The sequence below is a fragment of the Ammospiza nelsoni genome, chromosome 3 (assembly GCF_027579445.1).
Source record: "Ammospiza nelsoni isolate bAmmNel1 chromosome 3, bAmmNel1.pri, whole genome shotgun sequence".
Classification (NCBI taxonomy): domain Eukaryota; kingdom Metazoa; phylum Chordata; class Aves; order Passeriformes; family Passerellidae; genus Ammospiza; species Ammospiza nelsoni.
The window spans coordinates 88,801,920-88,820,651 of NC_080635.1; the positions used below are offsets into that span (position 1 = coordinate 88,801,920).

The following is an 18,732-nucleotide window of genomic DNA, read 5'->3' on the forward strand; positions in this document are numbered from 1 at the left end:
AGTGCTATAAATCAGATTATTTTTCAGAAAAAAAGATATATTATTTTCCTATATTCTTTTAATCTTGAAGGATTTTCTTAATCTTTTGCATAAAACCTGATCCTTCCCTTACTTAAATCTTGAATGCACTAATGAAGGTTATGTTTGCTTTAGCTTGCAATGTGGTGCAATAGAAATGGCTCTGTAAAGGAAAATAGCTGATGCAGGAGATTCTACAACCCTACAGAATGTATTTTGGGAGGGTTTTGTTTGAGCAGAAAGCCTGTTAGTGGGTGGAAGAATTTGGTGACTCCTGAAGTACCACTTCATGGTTGACTTCACCTGAAAGGCGCTGTTAGTGCACTCTGAGACTGCACCACCCTGCAACCCAAGCCAAGTAGGTGACCCTGAGCAGGACACCCACTCTAAGATCACACTCCTGATGTGAACTGGTTCGTTTATGTCAGCTATCTGATTGTACTTTTTCATAAGAAAATGGATTTCCTTTTGACAGTCTTGCTGGCACTGTCTTGGGCATTGACTCACAAACTGCATGCTACTTATCCCCAATACATGAAACGGATTTGTGCAATCTAATGCCAGCACCTGTGGAAAAAGTAACAATTCAAAAGATATCTGTGTTTAGATAGACTTCTAGTTATCCATGGATTTACTGAAAATCGTAGCCTTGGTGTATCCTTCAGTAGTGAGAGCAGTCATGTAGTACTAATAAGAAATCAATTCTCTGTTATAGGATTTCCCTTCAGGAGAGACTTCTGACTAAGTAACTTTGTAAGTGTATATTTATATTTCAGCATTGCCTGCGAACATGCTTTCTCCCATCTGGGGAGTTATGGGTAACAGTCTCCTATTGATCTGCAGCAGCAGCTAATTGTAGTGCTCCTAAGCTGGTCCTGTTGTGTCAGCTGATGAGAGTTTAGAGTATGACTCCTATGAGAAAGCATGAAGAAATCACAAGGCACACTCAGGCCCCATTGTACCAAGTCTTCATATCCAAATATTCTTCTCAAAATGTTGGGTAGGGAACTCATGATACGTTCTAGCTCAACGAGAGTAGTTATGTTCCCATTTTATGCAAAGCATTTTACACGCAGCATTTAAAAGAGTGAGATTTAGGACAGTAAGATTTTAACTACATAAGTGATATTTTATTAGCATCTAATTATTATTATATGATTGGAAAACCAACATAATTTTAGATATATTTTTTAGCCTAAGGTGCTAAAGTAGTGTTTTGCTATGTGATTAAATTAGAAATGCATGTTATCAGAAGTAGGCTTTTTCCCACTGTGTGAGTAATTATGTTATTTAATTTAAGTGGTCATGAGAAATAAAATTAGTAAGAATTGTGTTGTGGGTGATCTTAGTAACAATTCATCTGCAGTATTAATTGGGTCCCATGACAGAAAACTGCTCCTCATGGGCCATGTAAGGTGCAATGATTTGACTGCCTCTGAATTTTCTGTTGATATCTTTCTTTCTCAAGTTTCTTTTCTGTTTGTGTAGATGTTTTAATTTAAACTGGCATTTTTCAACTTTAATTTAAACTAGCATTTTTCAACCTCTGCTAATTAAACCATTAGGCTGTCATCACCTTAATGTTTTTTTTAGAACATGCTCTTATCCTCCAATACTCTTACTCAAAGAGAGTTGTTCGAGTACGTGCCCATTAGTTGAGAAGAAAAGGCTGATTGGCTCTATATGTGTATACTTTGAGAAACCCAGAAGTGGCTTAACCTCATCACGTCTCCTTATTGGCAAGTTTCCCAGCTGTTTGAGTTTGTATGAACCTGATGTTTCTCACATAATTTTTGTTGTCTGCTTAGAAAAAGCACTACCCAGGATATCTCTTGGAAGACTGGGCTGTAACTTCCTTCACAGCCAGAAAAACAAGACTTGTTTTTAGGGGACTCACCCTCAGCATGGTCAGGCTCTGTCAGGGAGCAGCAAGAGGGGGCTGCTCCTCAGGGAACTGAGCTGGCAGCAAGGACGTCAGGACAATGTCCTCACCAGGACGGGCACAACTCCACAGTGCCTGAGCAGGGATGGCAGAAACTCTGATAATGAGCTGGTGATGCCCAGGGTCACTCAGCAGTGCCATCACAGCCACACAAATCCAGAGCTTTGAGTCAGACCACAGACTGTGATACTGAGCTCTTCAGCCCAGCAGATCATAGGATCCACTGGCCAGAAGAGGAAGCCGAACAAGTTTAAAATAGGCACAAGGCAAAAATTTGACAGAAAGAATTAATCAGCCATTAGAAAAAACCTGGAGACTGAAATAGGCATTTTATCACAAAAATTGAAAAATCAAGACAGGACAATTTTCTGGTTTCTCATATTCCAGATAGTCCTGTGGTTTAAAGACGTCATACTAGGTGAGCATTGACATTCCTTCTGGCCTTATTAACACTGAAACAGTGAGTCACACTTCTGCAGACACTCACTCTTGTGTAAGTTCTACAATTATATGGATGTGGACATAGTCTAATTCAAAATTCCCTTCTGAATTGGGTATTATTTAAAAAGTAATGTGTCTGTTAATTTGAGATTGTATTTATCAAGTATCAACTACAATGTCTTTCAGCCAAAATGGATAGATGAAGAATTTATTTCCAGGTGCTACAGCAAAATTCATAACTTTAAATACCTTGTGTTAAGAAAGAAAGGCAATAATTTGTGCAGTTGTAGAGTGATAAAGGTCTGTAGTAATAACCAAATGTGCTAATATAGGAACAGCCTCTGCACTCCTTCTTTCTTTCTTTCAAGGGCCTTGAAAATAGTGTCTTAAAACAACTGCAACTTCATCTTTAGGATTATGTAGAATTTTATATGTAACCCAAAAACTGTTGTAGGCTTTGGATTTACAAACCAGAAAAATTATTCTCTTAACAGTTCAGTCTTCTTTGGTCTACAGCAAGCTCTATGCGGGTGAATATGGGTTTTTTGTATTTGTCCAGCTACACATCCCCTCTACATACTGATTGGTGTGAATTTCTCTTGTCTGAGCATCTTTTTGGTGGAAAGGAAACATCAGGGGCTTATCCCACACTACTTCTAATCCTCACGTCTTCTGAAAAACACTAGGTAGGACTGGCTGTGGATGGAAGGGGTGCAAGTGTTGTCTCATTTGGATTCTGTTTATCAACTGATGACAAGCAGACAGCAATAATTTCAGTTCTAAGTAAATGTAGAAAAAGTAAAACAGTCTTTCCATATTTTGTTACACTTCTTGGAAAACTTCAAAGATCTGGTAATTGCATCACCTGCAGAAACAGACTAAAGGCAGTGCAGCATATTCTCTTTGTGGAAGAAAAAAATAGAAAAAGGTATTTTCCTCTGCATGCAGAAAGAAAAAAAAAAAAGAGGGTATGTTGGTTGGTTTTTTTTATTTTTGGATTTTTTTTTTAAAGTGAAAAGGAAGAAATGCAACTGAGGAAGCATCGCAGCATTCAGCTGCATTGAAGACACAGCTTTAAGTTCTTGCCTTTAGGAAGCTCTTAGTTATTGTATTATTAAAAATCCATTGCTATAGGAACTGATCATAGCAAATGCTGTGGTTTCTCCTTGAAATCATACAGGTTTCTCCTTGAAATCATACAGCAGGAGCCTGGAGAACAATTTTTCTCACTCAGGTGATTGACCTAACTGCTGGACAATTGGCTATTATGAGGCATGTCAGAACTTTCTGGACCTTGAAAGCATTTCTGACAAGACTTTGCTGAGAATATTCTAATAAAAATAAGTTTTCCCCAAATATTTCTGGTGTGCACTTACTAGGTGAATTTCTTGCATCCAGATTATGTGTTCACATCAAAGTGTTTCTCAAGGCTAGAGACAAATACCTCATGGTAAGAAAGAAAGGCAATAATTTGTGCAGTTGTAGGACTAAATAAAAGACCTAGTTTATCTGTAATAATAATCAAATATGCCAATGTAGGAGCAGCCTTTGAGCTCACTCATTTTTCATGGGCCTTGCAGTTTTCAATATTAATTATTTTATGGGACAGAAAATAGTAGGTATAATTTCAGTAAAATTTTCAGTGTAATCCCCCAGCATCTTCAAGAGAGAAGTTAAAGGAAATAATGGTATGTGAAGTTCCATTGTATGGTGGGATTTTTTCACACATGCTGAGGGCTTGGGAAAAGATAGAGGTGGGGAAAATATGCTCAGTCCAGGGTTTTCAGAATACAGTAAGAGGAAAGCTATGTCAGATCTAGGTCACAAAATTAATTTCTTTTTATTGATGTGGTCCATTGCTGGATGACATTATTTTCTATATATCCTATATGTTGCCTGGACTTTTCAGTCTTCTAATGAAATATTAGGTATTGTGTTTGGGTCATTTACCAGTATCCTTTCAGCTCTGATACAGTTTTAGCAATCAAAAAGGAAGAAAGAGGAAGAAAGGATTGTAGTCATCATTGATGTCAATGGCACAAATGCATCACGCCCCCAAAATTGCCCTTTTCAAGGAAAAAAACCAGTGGTTCAGCAACTGGTTATTTCATTTAAATTGCTTTACATTTTCATTATCTAAATTATGATGTTCTTTTAAATTTTGGTACCACTGTTGTTTCATATATAATCAAAAATTTGAATGTCTAAACAAGAATGTTCCACTTTTAATATTGTTAGGCCATCAGCATAGGAAGTGAATCTTGAGTACTGTTGATAGTGCTAATCAGCAGCATGTAGATAGAAATTAATCATAACATTTTTGCATGATGACACCAGTAATTTTGAAAATGTAGTTGTACATTTTTATCTCTTTATTTTTCCTATGTGGAAATGTGAAAGAAGGCATGCTGGGAAAAAATGAGATGTGTTTTGAAAAGCTAACAACAGATCAAACAGAACCATTTCTCTTAGTAGAGGTGGTAGGGATAGTTATAGAGAGTATAATTTCCTGTTTCTACTCTTTCTTTGGAAAAATCAGCTGTTCAAATAAGAAAAAATGAAAAATAGGAAAAAGAGAGAAAGAGAGTAAGAGAGAGAGAGAGAGAGAGAGAAATAAAGAGAAAGAAAGAAAGAAAGAAAGAAAGAAAGAAAGAAAGAAAGAAAGAAAGAAAGAAAGAAAGAAAGAAAGAAAGAAAGAAAGAAAGAAAGAAAGAAAGAAAGAAAGAAAGAAAAAGAAAGAAAGAATTAAAGAGTTGAAATAGTGAATGAAATTAGATTAATTGGTTTGAAGATTAAAATTTTCTTTTCCCAAAGTACAGTAAGGGAGAACACTGCAGCTTTTTCTAGTGTGGCTCCTGCATGATGGCTGTGTCTCAGGGGGACTGTGGAGAGCACAGACCTTGGTGCTGTGCTCACCTGCATTCCTTAGTCACTGAAGGCTCCAAAATAGAAAGATATTTGGGAACTCAGCTTCTGAAATGAATAGTTTCTTAAATTAGGCATCTTGGCTCTGAGCAGAGACTTCTGGATGTAGCTGTAATTTCTCTGGAAAGATTCTCCCAAATCTTCAGGGTAGTTGTTTCTTACCCTTGATTTTGTTCACCCACTATTCTGGTGAAGTGAATATGAAACAGCAACTGTATTTTTTTTCTTAACAATCCCTTTATTATGTTTATTATCTTACTGGTTTGTTGGGGGTTTTGAGAAGCTTAGATAATTCCCCATTCCAAATCCATGATTGATTAAAAGTTTTTCTTTTTCCTAACTCACATTCAAACTCATCATCCCTCTATATCAGGCTGTTTTGTCAAACCTGACCCTAATAGGTACTGAAATGACTCTTCTACTTAATTTTGTTGCTTATTGAACCAGGGGCACTGTATTTGAGTGCAGTGCTGAGCTCTCTTTGGCTGAGTCCTCCTCTTCAACAGGACTGTCTTTCTTTTTGAAACTCTAACTGGATGACAATGAGGAGACTTCAGAGATGAGAAAGGCTATTTATCTTTTCTTGGTCTGTCTTGGGATAAGATTACATTAATTTCTGTATATCAAAGTGAATCACTTTTACATTTCACCTTTTGAACTGAAACTACTCTAAGGCCAACACATTTGTCATTTGTCAAGAGATAGAGAGAAAGGAAGAAATGTTTGGAAAGCAATCACTTTTAATTTTAGTAGAAGACATGGTGTTCCATGAATGTGCTTTTGTGCGAGATCATTTGTGGGTGGTATTATAATAATATGAAAAGTAAATTGTCACTAACTTTTCGCTTAGGTGTATACACATGTGTGCTGCCAGTAGCTGGACAAGGAAAGAAATAAAATGTAGTCAGCAAAGTAAAACTCAGAAATAAGTGTGCTTCTTTTCTTTTTTATTTTTTAAATATTCTGACATTTCCATCACAGGTCCACATACATCTCCTGTATTTGGCAGCCCTCACACCCACCTCAGTGGCACCAGCCCATGCACGCAGAATCCCACATGCATGAAAAAGGGCTTAACTGGAATGCTCTTTTTACTCTTATACTTAAAAAAAAATTAACAAAATGAAACCCTACAAAAACATAATGTGTTAAACAAAAAAACTCCGCAAACCCTGCGGTTCCCTTCCCTGTAGTCCAGCTTCAGCAGACACATCAGCAGGCTTCCTGAGTAATTTTTGGTCTCAGCACGGTGTCTATTTGAAAATCACTTCAAAGCAAAAATGGGTGATGGCAGGAAGAATGTGCTTCACAGATGCTGGATGAAGATGAAAAGGGAACTGAGCAGTGGATTTTGGCTTTTGAGGGTGTTTTGTGACCCTTATAAAGTGAAGGGATTGGCAAACTGATTTCCACTGTTCTCAGACCTGCTCCAAGTACCGGTATAGGGAAGTGAGCGGTATAGCCAAACACAGAAGCTTGTGTTTTGTTTGAAGAGATTGCATTTGTGCTTATTGTGAGATCACAAATACAGTATGGAACATATTTTACTGCATACATTTCTGATTTCAGGCTAAAATCCAAGAATGGCAAACACTATTTCTGTTCCAAGGTGACACCACCATCCTCTTTAAACAGGAGACACTTTTCACAGAAAATATCTACTGAAAGAAAGAAAAGGGACTCCTGTGTGTTTGGGTCCCTGACTTGTCCATCTGCTCACAGGTGGTGGCTCTCTGTTGACACACAGCAGGCATCCCCCAACACTCTGTGGCATACAGTGCACACTCACTGTGACACATTTACTGTGAAGGAGGTGGCATTATTGAAGGAGAAGACAATTGGAACTGGTAGTTTCTGATTTTCCAAAAGTGGAGATGATTCATTCTGCTTGAATACTCTCTTCTCTGTAAACCCATAACCATACCACTCTGAATCAGGTTTTGGGAACCTAAAGAACATCACCAGGCCTGTAATTTCTTTCTTTTCCATCTTTCAATGGTGAAAGTGCCACCTTTGGAAACAGAGTATTGGAAAAAGTGTATGTTTGTTTGGTTTTCAAAATTTTCAACTCAGTATCACACCAATATCTCTTGAATTGCAGGCATTAGAAGAGCCGACCAAGCCTGCTAGTGCGACTGAAGGCACTGCTTTGGACACTCATTCAGAGGTAGTGTGTTATTTATCTTTCAGATCTACATTTGAAATGAAAAAGCAAAGTTTAACAAAGTTTAACTCCCTTTTCAGATGTGCTCCCCTGCCCAGCTCAGACAACAAACAGAAGAATTGTGTGCTGTCATTGATCAAGTCCTGCAGGACCCCTTGACTATGGTATCCCATCAGTATGTGGAATGGACTTATTATCTCCTTTCCCTTTTGTCTTCTGTCATTAACATGTCTATTCTCTGTTGAAAATAATCTTCCAGCGCCGGTGTGAGTCTTCTCCAAGTTTTCTGCAGATGAGCACAGAGTCAGATGTTGGCAAGGTAGGTGGATAAGTCCATGTCCACAGCAAGGGCTCTTTTCAAGTAATTATAAAGGCAGGCAAATTCAGTAGGCAGTAGGGACGGCTGTGACAGTAAAACCAATGGCAACTCAGAGCTGCAGCTGAGAAATGCAAAATCAAAAGTGTTTGGCGGCTAAAACAACATGGAAAGACAGAACTTTAGCCCCGGAGCCTGTGCAGTCTTCTGCAGGATGCTTTCCTGGAGTCAGAAAGAGATATATTATGAAAGAGAAAGAGTGTTATAAGGCTTCAGAGGCTAAAATCTCTCATTCTTTCCTGCCATAGGGCAGGATCTCTGGCCCTCTGCCAGACTTCATCCCATCCATGTGTTGTTACTACAAAGCAACCGATCTTTCTAACTTTGGTGGCTGGCAGCATCTTTCAGAACATAGGGTTTTTTCAAGTTCATTTTTTATCTTCAAATAATGGGAGTATTGAATTAATAGTTGGACTAGTTCTGAAGTTCTGATTTCATTTTAAGTCTCACCACTCCTAGAAGCAGGATGTCTGCAATATCTCTTTCTCCTGGATGACTAAGAAATAGGTAGTGAGAGGGAGGGTTAATTTTCTACTTCTAAACTGATTTCATTAAGTTATACTGATGTGCCTTCTGGATTCAGAGGGATGGCTAACCAAGGGAAGAAGGTCTTGTATTCAGTTTGCTGCCGATAAATTAAGGTTACCTGTCGCAGCAATAGGAAAGTGAAAATGGCAGAAATGCAACTAAAAATGGCCGGAAAGGAATTTCTGGCAGATGAACACATAAAAAAGTTAATCCATTCAAAATATCCTGCTGAATGTCCAGTCCACCATGCAAGAATAGGGCACAGGTCCAGCATTTCTCAGTGGCTATATTGAATATACAATTCAAATTTAATTTCTGTTTTTGAAAGTACTTCTGTCAATCAGCGTGCAGTGGTGAATTGGACTCCAAGAGGCTGAAAGACAGAAATGTGATAGCAGGAGAAGGATGGGCAGACAGTGTAATTGAGTGTGTTTTCCAGTGCCTGAAGAATCTAGAGTGGTTAAAATGCTGCTACCAAGCTGAGTTAGAGTATCCAAAAACCACTTCCTTGGGCAATTGAGAATGGCAGGCATCTTTTAGCAGTCATGAAATCAAATAAATGCAGCATAGGGACCAAGCTAAAAGTGTTGAGGATCTCAGAATGAGGTCAAAAAGTGCTTAACGGAGGGTAAAAGAAGGTCATAGACATGGAAGAAAAAAAAGAGCTGATTTGCCTTAGAGTTGTTATGGATTAGTCAAATTAAAGCAAATTCTTGCAAATGAAAGCATGCAGATGTAATATTTTGTATTCTGTGAGCAAATGTAACTTCAATTTCATAAGGCAATGATACTTATGGCTATCTAATAATAAGCATTTTGTTATGAGAGTTCTCATATTAAATGCCAACCTCAATAGAGCAGGATCAATGTTTTTGAGCAGTAAAATTAAGTAGTATTTTCTATAATAAACATACAAGCAAAGCTTAAATATGCCTTAGTCTCATATATGGTGTGAATATTTCTGGAAAAAGTAAGTTTTCCTGAATTTGAGCAATTAATAAAGTCTCAGAATGTTGAAAATCTCTTGGAGTTACTGTTCAGAGTAACTCAATATATTGATTATATATCTGTTTGTTTTTTTACAAGATGTCAACAACACTGCAGAGAGCAGCTGGGCGTGAAACCAGATATGTAAGTACTTTTTACCATTGCTCTCTATTTTGCATGCAAAAATGCTTACTTGATCTGCTCCTAAACAATCCTGGGTGAGTCTGAACAAGCACCTGCTTCTGCTATCAGACGTTGACTAGAATAGACAAGCAAATATATTACAGTGCTGGCATTTGAGACTTGAAGTGTCTTCTCACTGTAGGAAATCCATCCCAGCTGGAGTTTCTCTTCACTGCTGTGTCTGTTGATAATTTTACCTGTGTAAATATGAGGTTAAAATTAACCTCCTCACACATTTAGTTGTTGTTTCCTTCAAGCCTGGGGCAAGAGTTCAGCTGTTTGGTAAACAGACTGTTTGTTATGGGTGCTGAAGGGTGCATTTCTCTGGACTCAGCCTGCACTGTAGGGGACTTGCTTTGGTAGGAGTCCTGTAGTTCTCGCTTATCCTTCAGAATCTGGGATTGATCCAAACTTTTCTTTCCAAGATACAGAGCTAGCTGAAAACCCACGGTTTAGATGGATTGAAGCTGTTTTGTCACATACCGACATATGTTGAAAATATCTATATTGAGTCATTTGTTCAATTATTGAAACATTAAACCAAATTAACATATTAATTCTCTCTAGTGTACACACTTACTGCAGGTTCCATATTTTACTTGCAACTCATTTAGTCATGTGGTGAGAAATCTCAGCTTCCTATTCATCATTCAGCATTTCCATTGAATCTCAAATCAAAGCAGTACTGGCAAAGCAACAGAGCTCTCCCAGTTTTATGCCAGCACAATGCTTGACTGATCAATTCAATTTTGTTTCCTGAATGTGGCAGTACGCATATTTTATTGCATACTGTGATTTTTGCTTGACACATTGTGCTGGCTCATACTAATTAGGACAAATATCAGAGGAGAGCTTTTTAATGAAATAAAAGAGTGTACTTCAGAGGTAGTCTTTGAGAACAGAGTGTATTTAATAACACTCCAGTGCAAATCTCCAGCTCCCAAAACTGAAATATGGACATATACCATAATTTCAGGCATCCAGCTTAGGGAAGCCTAGGGATGGCATGGAAAATCACCCTTACAAACACTTTTTTTCTGTTTCCACCAGAACTTTCTAGATGAATGCAACAAATCAATAGTTATAAATGTGTTTGGGAATAACACAGAGGTTTATTGGAAGGCCAATCTTTCCTATAAATTGTACAGGTGTGTTGAATTTTTTGTGTGTCAGGAGGCAGACTGGGGTCCCCAGGCTGGGCTGTGGTGCCTGAACTTGAGGTGCCTGATATATCCTGAGGGATATATCCTGAGGGATATATCAGGTGACTTTAATAGCATAGGTGCATCACAGCTCTTTCCTCCTCTCTCACTCTGCTTCCTTAGTAGGGTGTAAAAAGGCTATTTCTGCCCCAGTTAACAATCCAGGAGGTGGTTTGTCCTCTGGCCATTAGAGAAAGGACACAGAGAAATGGTTTTCCCCAGAGTTATCTTTTTGTATTTATGATATCTAATACTGAGATGCTTGTCAAAATTTTGCTTTGAAGCCATTTTTGGTTAAAAGAGGAGCTTAAATTTGTTTATGAGTAATGATTAAGTGTTATTTACAACCACCACATGTAAAGGTATATGTATGCATACATGGTAATATTGCTAATTACTTCAATTGGTTATAAAAAGTATCAAAGTATGTTGAAATATCCTACCATTTAACAATTAAAATGTCATAGGTTTGCCTTGGCCTCAGCTACCTTTTATATTCTCATGAACTTACATGAGAATATAATTTACACCCTTACCTTTTAAGGGTGTAAATTGTACAAACAGCGAGTGTATAAAAAGTATGGAAACTAAATTCAGTTTATACCAGCTAGCAACTAAGTACCACAGTTGTAATTTAATGACATTTAAAACTGTATGGTGTTTGATATGATTCTATTCACCATTTAATAATAATGCATCTCTGTTGGCTTTAGGGATGATACTGCTGATTTTTAAGAATAATACAATTATTCTCTAGATAGGAATTTATCATGATTAACTGGAAAAATCAATGTCCATATTACTGACATGTATGCTTAAGTAGGATTGTTCTGGTTCTCCTACTATAAAGTGAGAAAAGGTTGAGAAGTTACTCAACCCAGTACTAATGTTTAAAACATTGATGCTGCAAATTAACAGACAATGGCAGGCTCAGAAAAATAAGATTTAAATTTCAAGATTAGATCAAGATGAAAACCAGAAATTTTGTTGCACTTGGAAAAAAGAATTCCTAAAATCTTAACAGGCATTTGACTATATCTAGAAATAAACTGGAAATGAGATTGTCTTATATTCTTTCATACCACTGTGTCATTGGGAAAACCTTCTCTAGCTAAGTTAAGCCTAGTGCTGTTCCTGAATTTTTTTTCTGTCATCATTGTAATCACAAATATATTGCATGTAATACTGTATATTTTAATCTTTTTTTGCAGGCCAACCTTTACAAATCAGTGCCTATAGTAACTGAGAGTCAGCTGGTATGTAGAGCACAGCTGTGATACACTGTTTTCAAAACTTGCACAAGACAAAATTTTATTAATTATTTGCTTTCTTAGTCCTTTGAAAAAAACTCCAGTCAATATCTTTTTACAAAGCTGCATGGCTTCTACAGAACTGTATTGTTGTTTTTTTTATTTCTGTGCTGAATTACACACCCATTTCAAGTATCTGTAAATCCTGACACTACTTGTAAACCCATGGGCCAAATGCCAAACTACAGAGTCATGCTGGATCTTGAGGTGCATGACAGCAATAGAATCAGCTGCTGCTTCTTGGACTCTTTTAATATTCCACTTGTGCAGTTTTGTTTAAATGTGAAATGATTCTAGCATCTATTTTCTTCTTACACTCTATTTTACATCAAAGCTGCTTTAATGAGTGAAAAGCAAGGGTAAGATCAAGCAATAAAGGGAAATTATGCATCAGATGTTCATTTAAGCTCTGATCACAATTTCATCTTGTTGGAGACAAAATTTCTGAAGAAGAGTCAGAAGAGAAATCACAGAGCCTGCCCAAGTGACAGTGATCATTAATAGATGCTTAGGGAAAAAAGGAGATGTGGATGAGAAATTTTTCCCTTGTATTTTAAATAATGGAATCTTAGGGACTTCCTGAATCAATTTCTTCACCTAGCAATCTTTGACTAAATCTGCTTTCATTATTTTTCCAGTTACTTTTTGAATTTTGTTATATTTTGATCTTTATAACATTCTCTAGCAGTAGACTTTACTTTTAAATTATCCATGGTGCAAAATAGTACTTTAGTCCTTTGTTTTAAGCCTATGACTTGACCTCAGTTCTTGTACTGAAATAGCAAATAATTTTTCTTACTTTGCTTTCTAAATAATATAAGTTTTTCTAGATATTTCAATAATATCTAGACGTAGCACTACCAGTCATGTCTGTTTCGTGTAGAAAATTAAAAATTGCTTTTTCACTCTTTGAAAAGTATGGATACTATCCCAAATCACTGATGATCCTTCTTGCCCTTCTCTATATCTTTTTCAGATATTTATTTTTGAGGTTGGGAGACTAAAACCATAAATTTCTCTTGTATAGCTCTGAATACAGAACTTTCTGTTTACATGAGGATGTGATAAGGTCCTTTACTGCTATTTCTATTCCTTTCTTAATTATTTATAGTTCTTTATTTAGTTCTTCCTACTTGTATTGAGCAGCAAGCCAATGTTTGCACAGAACTGTACACAATAAAGTCAAGATATATTTCCTGAGTAGTGAGAGCTGGTTTCTCAGCTAATTAGCTTATTGGTGCATGAGCATGAGGAAATTTGGGATGTAGTTTAGCTTTTTGATGTGAAATGTGTCAATGCTGAATTCAGTTATGTTTCACCTGCCTTTTATTATTCATTTACTCAGTATTTTAGGATCTCTCTGTAAGTTTTTGCACCAATATTTTTAGTCCTCTAATTAGTATTACCAGCAAACTTTGTCACCTTACCAGACAATCTTTCTGTCTGATCCATAATTCAAAGCCCAGATTCCCAAGCAGATTTCTCAGTAACTCTGTGACTTGTTCCAACGCTGGTGCTGGGGACAGGGACACCTTTGACTACACCACATTGCTCAGAGCTCCATCCAACCTGATGAGGGCTGGGGCGTCCACAACTTCTCTGGGCAATCTGTTCCAGTGCCTCACCACTCTCACAGTAAATAATTTCTTCCTAATACGTAATCTAAACCTGCCCTCTCTCTGTTTCAAGCAAATCTCCCTTGTTCTGTCACTGATGGAATGGGGTTGCAACTGGGACCTGACCCACCAGTTTCAGCAAGATCTCAGGGCAGCCAGGGTCATAATAACAGGGGAGAAAATTAGAGGTGAACGTACCTATACCTCTGCCGACATTCAGTCTTCTCATTTTTTTGACAGATACTATGCAAGGCTCATTTTCATGCAAAATACCTTCAGTACCTGAGGGAGGGTGGCCCTGTCCATGCTGCCCATAGAGAGGCACCCCAGCCCAGCCTATAGATTATTTCTATTTGTGCATTTGCTGACCTGGGCCAAACCCATGCCAGAGTATGCCCTGGCACTGGGTCAATATCAATGATTATGGGTCAGTTCTGGAACTTGTGCTTTGGCCCTGTGTAATTTGCTGAAAGTTCTGTGCACATACAATGGCAGCCCAGTGCTACCATGACAGCCTTTACCATTTTTTCATGTTGTTGTAGGAAGACCAACGATTCCCTTGGCAAACTTAGTTTTAAATTGTTTCTCAGTATGTCAGCTGTGACATTTGTCATCAAAGAAAGAGTTCAAGTTCTTAGTTTTGGATCAAAGATTTTATGTAGTTTGTCAGAGTGCTAATAAAGTGTTTAGAATTCTGGCTGCTGGCTGATATCTGTCAGTGTTAGCAGAGTCAGACATAAACATATGACTCAGTCAGCATTTGAGTACATGATGTTGTTTAGAAAATGCTTCCTTAAAAGCATTTCTACAGCATGCATTTGGAAGAGGTTTCTTACAAAAGGAGAGTAGCTTATCCTTGATGATTTCAGGTACCACAATGGGCTTTTGATTGCATGGTTACATGGTGTGGAGGAGTGCCAGAAGACCACATGTCCTTTGTCTGCATAATAATGACTTGATAGCAACTGCACCTTTCCTATTAAATTTACTTTATTTTGAAATCCAGACATTTTACAGATGCTTTTCAGAAATATTGATAGAAAAATAAGCATCTTTTGGTGAATCCTACAAAGATATAGTCATGAAATATGGACTAGAAATTCATTAAATAAGCACTGCATCTTTGAAAAAGTTGATCTTTGTAATGAAAATGTTTTTGATCCAGCTTGACAGTTACTACTCTTTAAAAAAAATTAATATCACTGCATGGCTGATTTTTTGCTTTCAGTTGAATATTTTTCTTACTTGATGAGACAAATGAAAGGGCCCCAATCTGTGGAGAGGAGGGAGAGTAGAAAACACAAATCTAAGAGAAGATATTTTGCTCCCTGGGCCTTGCTCTGCCCAGGAGTGTTGTGCTCATGCCTGCATCTGCTGCCTTCACCTCAGACCCTGGGCTGAGCTCTGTCCTTTCCCAGGGCAGAAGCAGAGCACAAAACACCTTCTGCACCTTCCCCTCAATGGACATTGCTGGATGCCTGCAGATCCTGTCTTAAGGGGATCCATGACTCAGTTTACACACTACATCCAGCAATCTCAGCTGAATCATTTTAAGCTTACTTTCATAGTAAACTTCTCTTTTTCCGGACTGACTGATGAAGTGTATTGCTATTATAAATAGACAGCAGGGTGTTATTGAGTATACATATTTATTTTATAAATAAATCTAATAGTGAATCAAGTTTCTTCTCTGCATTTTTATACCCAGTTGGATACTGAGGATGGGGAGCTGTGACAACACTTATTTCTCAGTCCCAGCTGGGCAAGCTGCCTCTCTGTGCTGCAACCACAGAAGGAGCTCAGCAGCAGTCCTGTTGTTACTACCTTCATCAGTTGTGACAGAGACCACTTATTTTCTATGGGTTAGTCATAACAGAAGAGAATACAACTGACTCATTTAAAAGTTTAAATTCAGTCATGGATCTTGGAAGACTTGACTGCTTTTAAAATTCCAGTGAGAAAGTGTACTTTTTCTTCCTTTTTTGGCTCACTGAACCTGTCTATTTTAAAATTATCCCTTAGCCTCTGTTTAGAGTTTATGCGACAATCCATCTTGTCAGATTTTACAGTAAGAATTAAAAAAAAAATCACAGATATACTAAATTGAGAAGGTAATAGTCAAGTTTTTTGGTTCACTGGTTGACAACCAAAGAATTTTTTCTTGGTGAAATAATCCAATTTGTCTGAAATGATAGGTATCACACATCCATGCTGATCAGATCCTCTAAAAGTGTACTTTTCTGACTGAACTCTTAAAGATACTGTCACTGTCACCGAGGTGAGTGGCTCCAGTGCTGGCATGATTGGCAGTGGAGCGCTGCAGTGGGGTGCAAGAGGGGCTTCCTGAGCCAGGGGAACCTCAGAGGGAGCTGGAGAGAAGAACTGCTGGATGGCCAGGCTCAGAGAGTGGTGGGGAAGGGGGTTAAATCTGGCTGGTGGCCAGCCACATGGGGTGTTCCCCAAGGCTCAGTATTGCAGCCTGTTCTGCTTAGTATCTTTACTGATGATCTGTGTGAGAGGATTTAAAGCACCCTCTGCCAGTTTGCAAGTTGGGTGTTGATCTTCTGGGTAGGAGGGTTCTGTGCAGAGGGATCTGGACAGGCTGGGTAGATGGGCTGAGGCCAATTGTATGAGGTTCAACAAGGCCAAGTGCTGGGTCCTGCCCTTGGGGCACAACAGCCCCGTGCAGAGCTACAGGCTGGGCCAGAGGGGCTGGAATGGGGCCCAGTGGGAAAGGGCCTGGGAGTGCTGGTCAGCAGCAGCTGAACATGAGCCAGTGTGTGCCCAGTGGCCAGGAAGGCTCATACATCCTGGCCTGTGTCAGCAATAGTGTGGCCAGCAGGAGCAGGGCAGGGATTGTCCCCCTGCACTCAGCACTGCTGGGGCTTCACCTCCAGTGCTGGGTCCAGCTCTGGGCCCCTCACTGTGAGAGAGACACTGAGGGGCTGGAGTGAGTCCAGGGAAGGGCAGGGGAGCTGGGGCAGGGTCTGGAGCACGAGGGCTGTGAGGAGCAGCTGAGGGAGCTGGGGGTGTTTAGCCTGGAAAAAAGGAAGGTCAGGGGAGACTTTATCACTGTCTACAAGTGCCTGAAAGGAGACTGTAGCAAGGTAGTGATAAGACAAGAGGAAATGGCCTCAAGTCCTGGCAGGGAAGGTTTATACTGAACATTAGGGAAAGTTTCTTCAAGGCTGCACAGGGAATTTGTTGAATCATCATCCCTGGAAGAATTTAAAAGATGTGTAGATGTGGCTCTTAGTGATATAGTTTACTGGTGGACTTGGCAGTGGTAGGTCATTGGTGGGAGTCTATTATCTTAGAGGCCTTTTCCAATAAAAAAAATTATATTCTATGTGTGTATCATTTACAGTACCTGAAATCAATATTGTGTCTCCACTTTCGGTACTCTGTTTTAAAATTTCCACTCATTGGACATAATATTCTGCAGGTATTTAAAAGATGTGTAGATGGAGTGCTCAGGTACATGGTTTAGTTGTGAACTTGGCAGTAGTAGGTTTATGAGTGGACTCAACAATTGTAAGGGTCTTTTCCATCCTGTGATTCAGTGACTCTATGACTCTATAAAATCCAGTACAAAATCACTGGTATTATTGCCCAATAAGACTTTTCCTAACATGCTTCTGCCTGGGTGTAAGTTAACAGCATCACAAGTTGTCCTTGCTTCCTTCATAATTACTGTTTTGAGGAGCCCAGTGTAAAAGCAGATGTGTGGCTGTGCATAAAGTGTGACTTGAACTAATCAAGCTGCAGCTGAACATCCAGAAAAAAGAAACAGCCAGCAAAACCCACAAACCATGGTCTGACAGCTCTGTAGCTATTTTTTGTCAGTCATAAACACATGCCAGTGATGAAGTTCTGTGGCTAAAAGCAGCTCTTGGCACTTTTTCCCACTATCTGTATTAGAAGTAGTCCAGGCAGCATGACACCTGAATAATTTTGGTGGTGAAACACATAATTAAAAATTTTTTAAAAAATATAGTTAGTACAGCCCCACCAGAATTGACTTGTCTTACAAATATTCTGTAAATTATAAGGTGTTTTATGTAATTCTTCTTCCATCTGTTTTCTCCTGGGTGTGCTATGGGTCAAGACAAAACCTGGTGTTATTCGTCCCGTGCTGGTGAAAGCAAAGAGTGCAGAGCAAAAGGAGGAGCCCTATCAACCCAATCCTTTTAAAAAGTACCTTGAAGAAATCAGTGATCAAAATATTGAGCAGGTGAGTAGCTCTCACTCTGAAGGATTTTGTAGCCTCAGCTAATTTCCCTAAAGATGAAGGAATAAACATAGATCCTTGTTTTGCTCCTGTCTCTTCTTTTTTTTTTTTCTTTTTTTTACAAAGTGAGATGATTCCCCAAGGGGCACCTGGCTCCTAAAGGAAAGTCTTCAAGCTGAGATGGGCAGCTGGGCTTTCTACAGGGCATTTTTTTGGTGATGTAAACACCTGTATGTTGAGGAGAGGAGCTTTTCATGATGTCTGTAAGAAACATTGTAACAAAGAGGGTTGAAATCCTTCCTTTCCCTGTCAAACAGATATCTAGGTCATATCTACTAGAAAGTGCTTCCTTCATCTGGGGCCCAGACCTGAATCCTCTCTGAAGAAAATGATAGTGAGGACTGGGCAAGGTTCACAACTTCCTCTCCAAGGCAGACTGCAGAGGAGCCCCAGTGTGTTTCTGTTTCACTTCCAGTCCATATCTCCTCCAGTCCATATCTCCCCCAGGTCCATGTCCATGTCCCTCCACAGACTGAGGGTACAGTTGTACCACATGTGATGCTGGGGCAGCAAAGAGGCTGTCTTCTCCCACAGCCTCTGCGTGAAGCCATAGGATCACTTTGCAAAAACACATCTTGGGCTGTGCTGACCTGTATGAGGCATTATCTCAGAGAATCTCCAGATAAGTGGCTGTGACAGCCTTTCCTCATGCATTTGTGTTTGTGCCCATTATTGGGAAAAAACCCTTAAATATGATCCACAATCTGAATGTCCCTCAAAGATTTTGTTATTAACCTATCCAGTATGTT

The 18,732-nt window shown here is 38.8% G+C and overlaps 1 protein-coding gene across 2 annotated transcripts in view; it reads left to right on the forward strand.

Moving 5' to 3' along the window:
* MLIP (muscular LMNA interacting protein) overlaps positions 1 to 18,732 on the forward strand; it is a 105,402-nt gene that overhangs the window by 60,988 nt on the left and 25,682 nt on the right. For both annotated transcript variants that reach the window (XM_059469517.1, XM_059469515.1), the window contains 6 exons: positions 7,428 to 7,493; positions 7,571 to 7,654; positions 7,750 to 7,809; positions 9,481 to 9,525; positions 11,978 to 12,022; positions 17,801 to 17,926. In XM_059469517.1, coding sequence (XP_059325500.1) covers positions 7,428 to 7,493; positions 7,571 to 7,654; positions 7,750 to 7,809; positions 9,481 to 9,525; positions 11,978 to 12,022; positions 17,801 to 17,926 — 426 coding nt within the window. The remainder of the gene's footprint in view (positions 1 to 7,427; positions 7,494 to 7,570; positions 7,655 to 7,749; positions 7,810 to 9,480; positions 9,526 to 11,977; positions 12,023 to 17,800; positions 17,927 to 18,732) is intronic.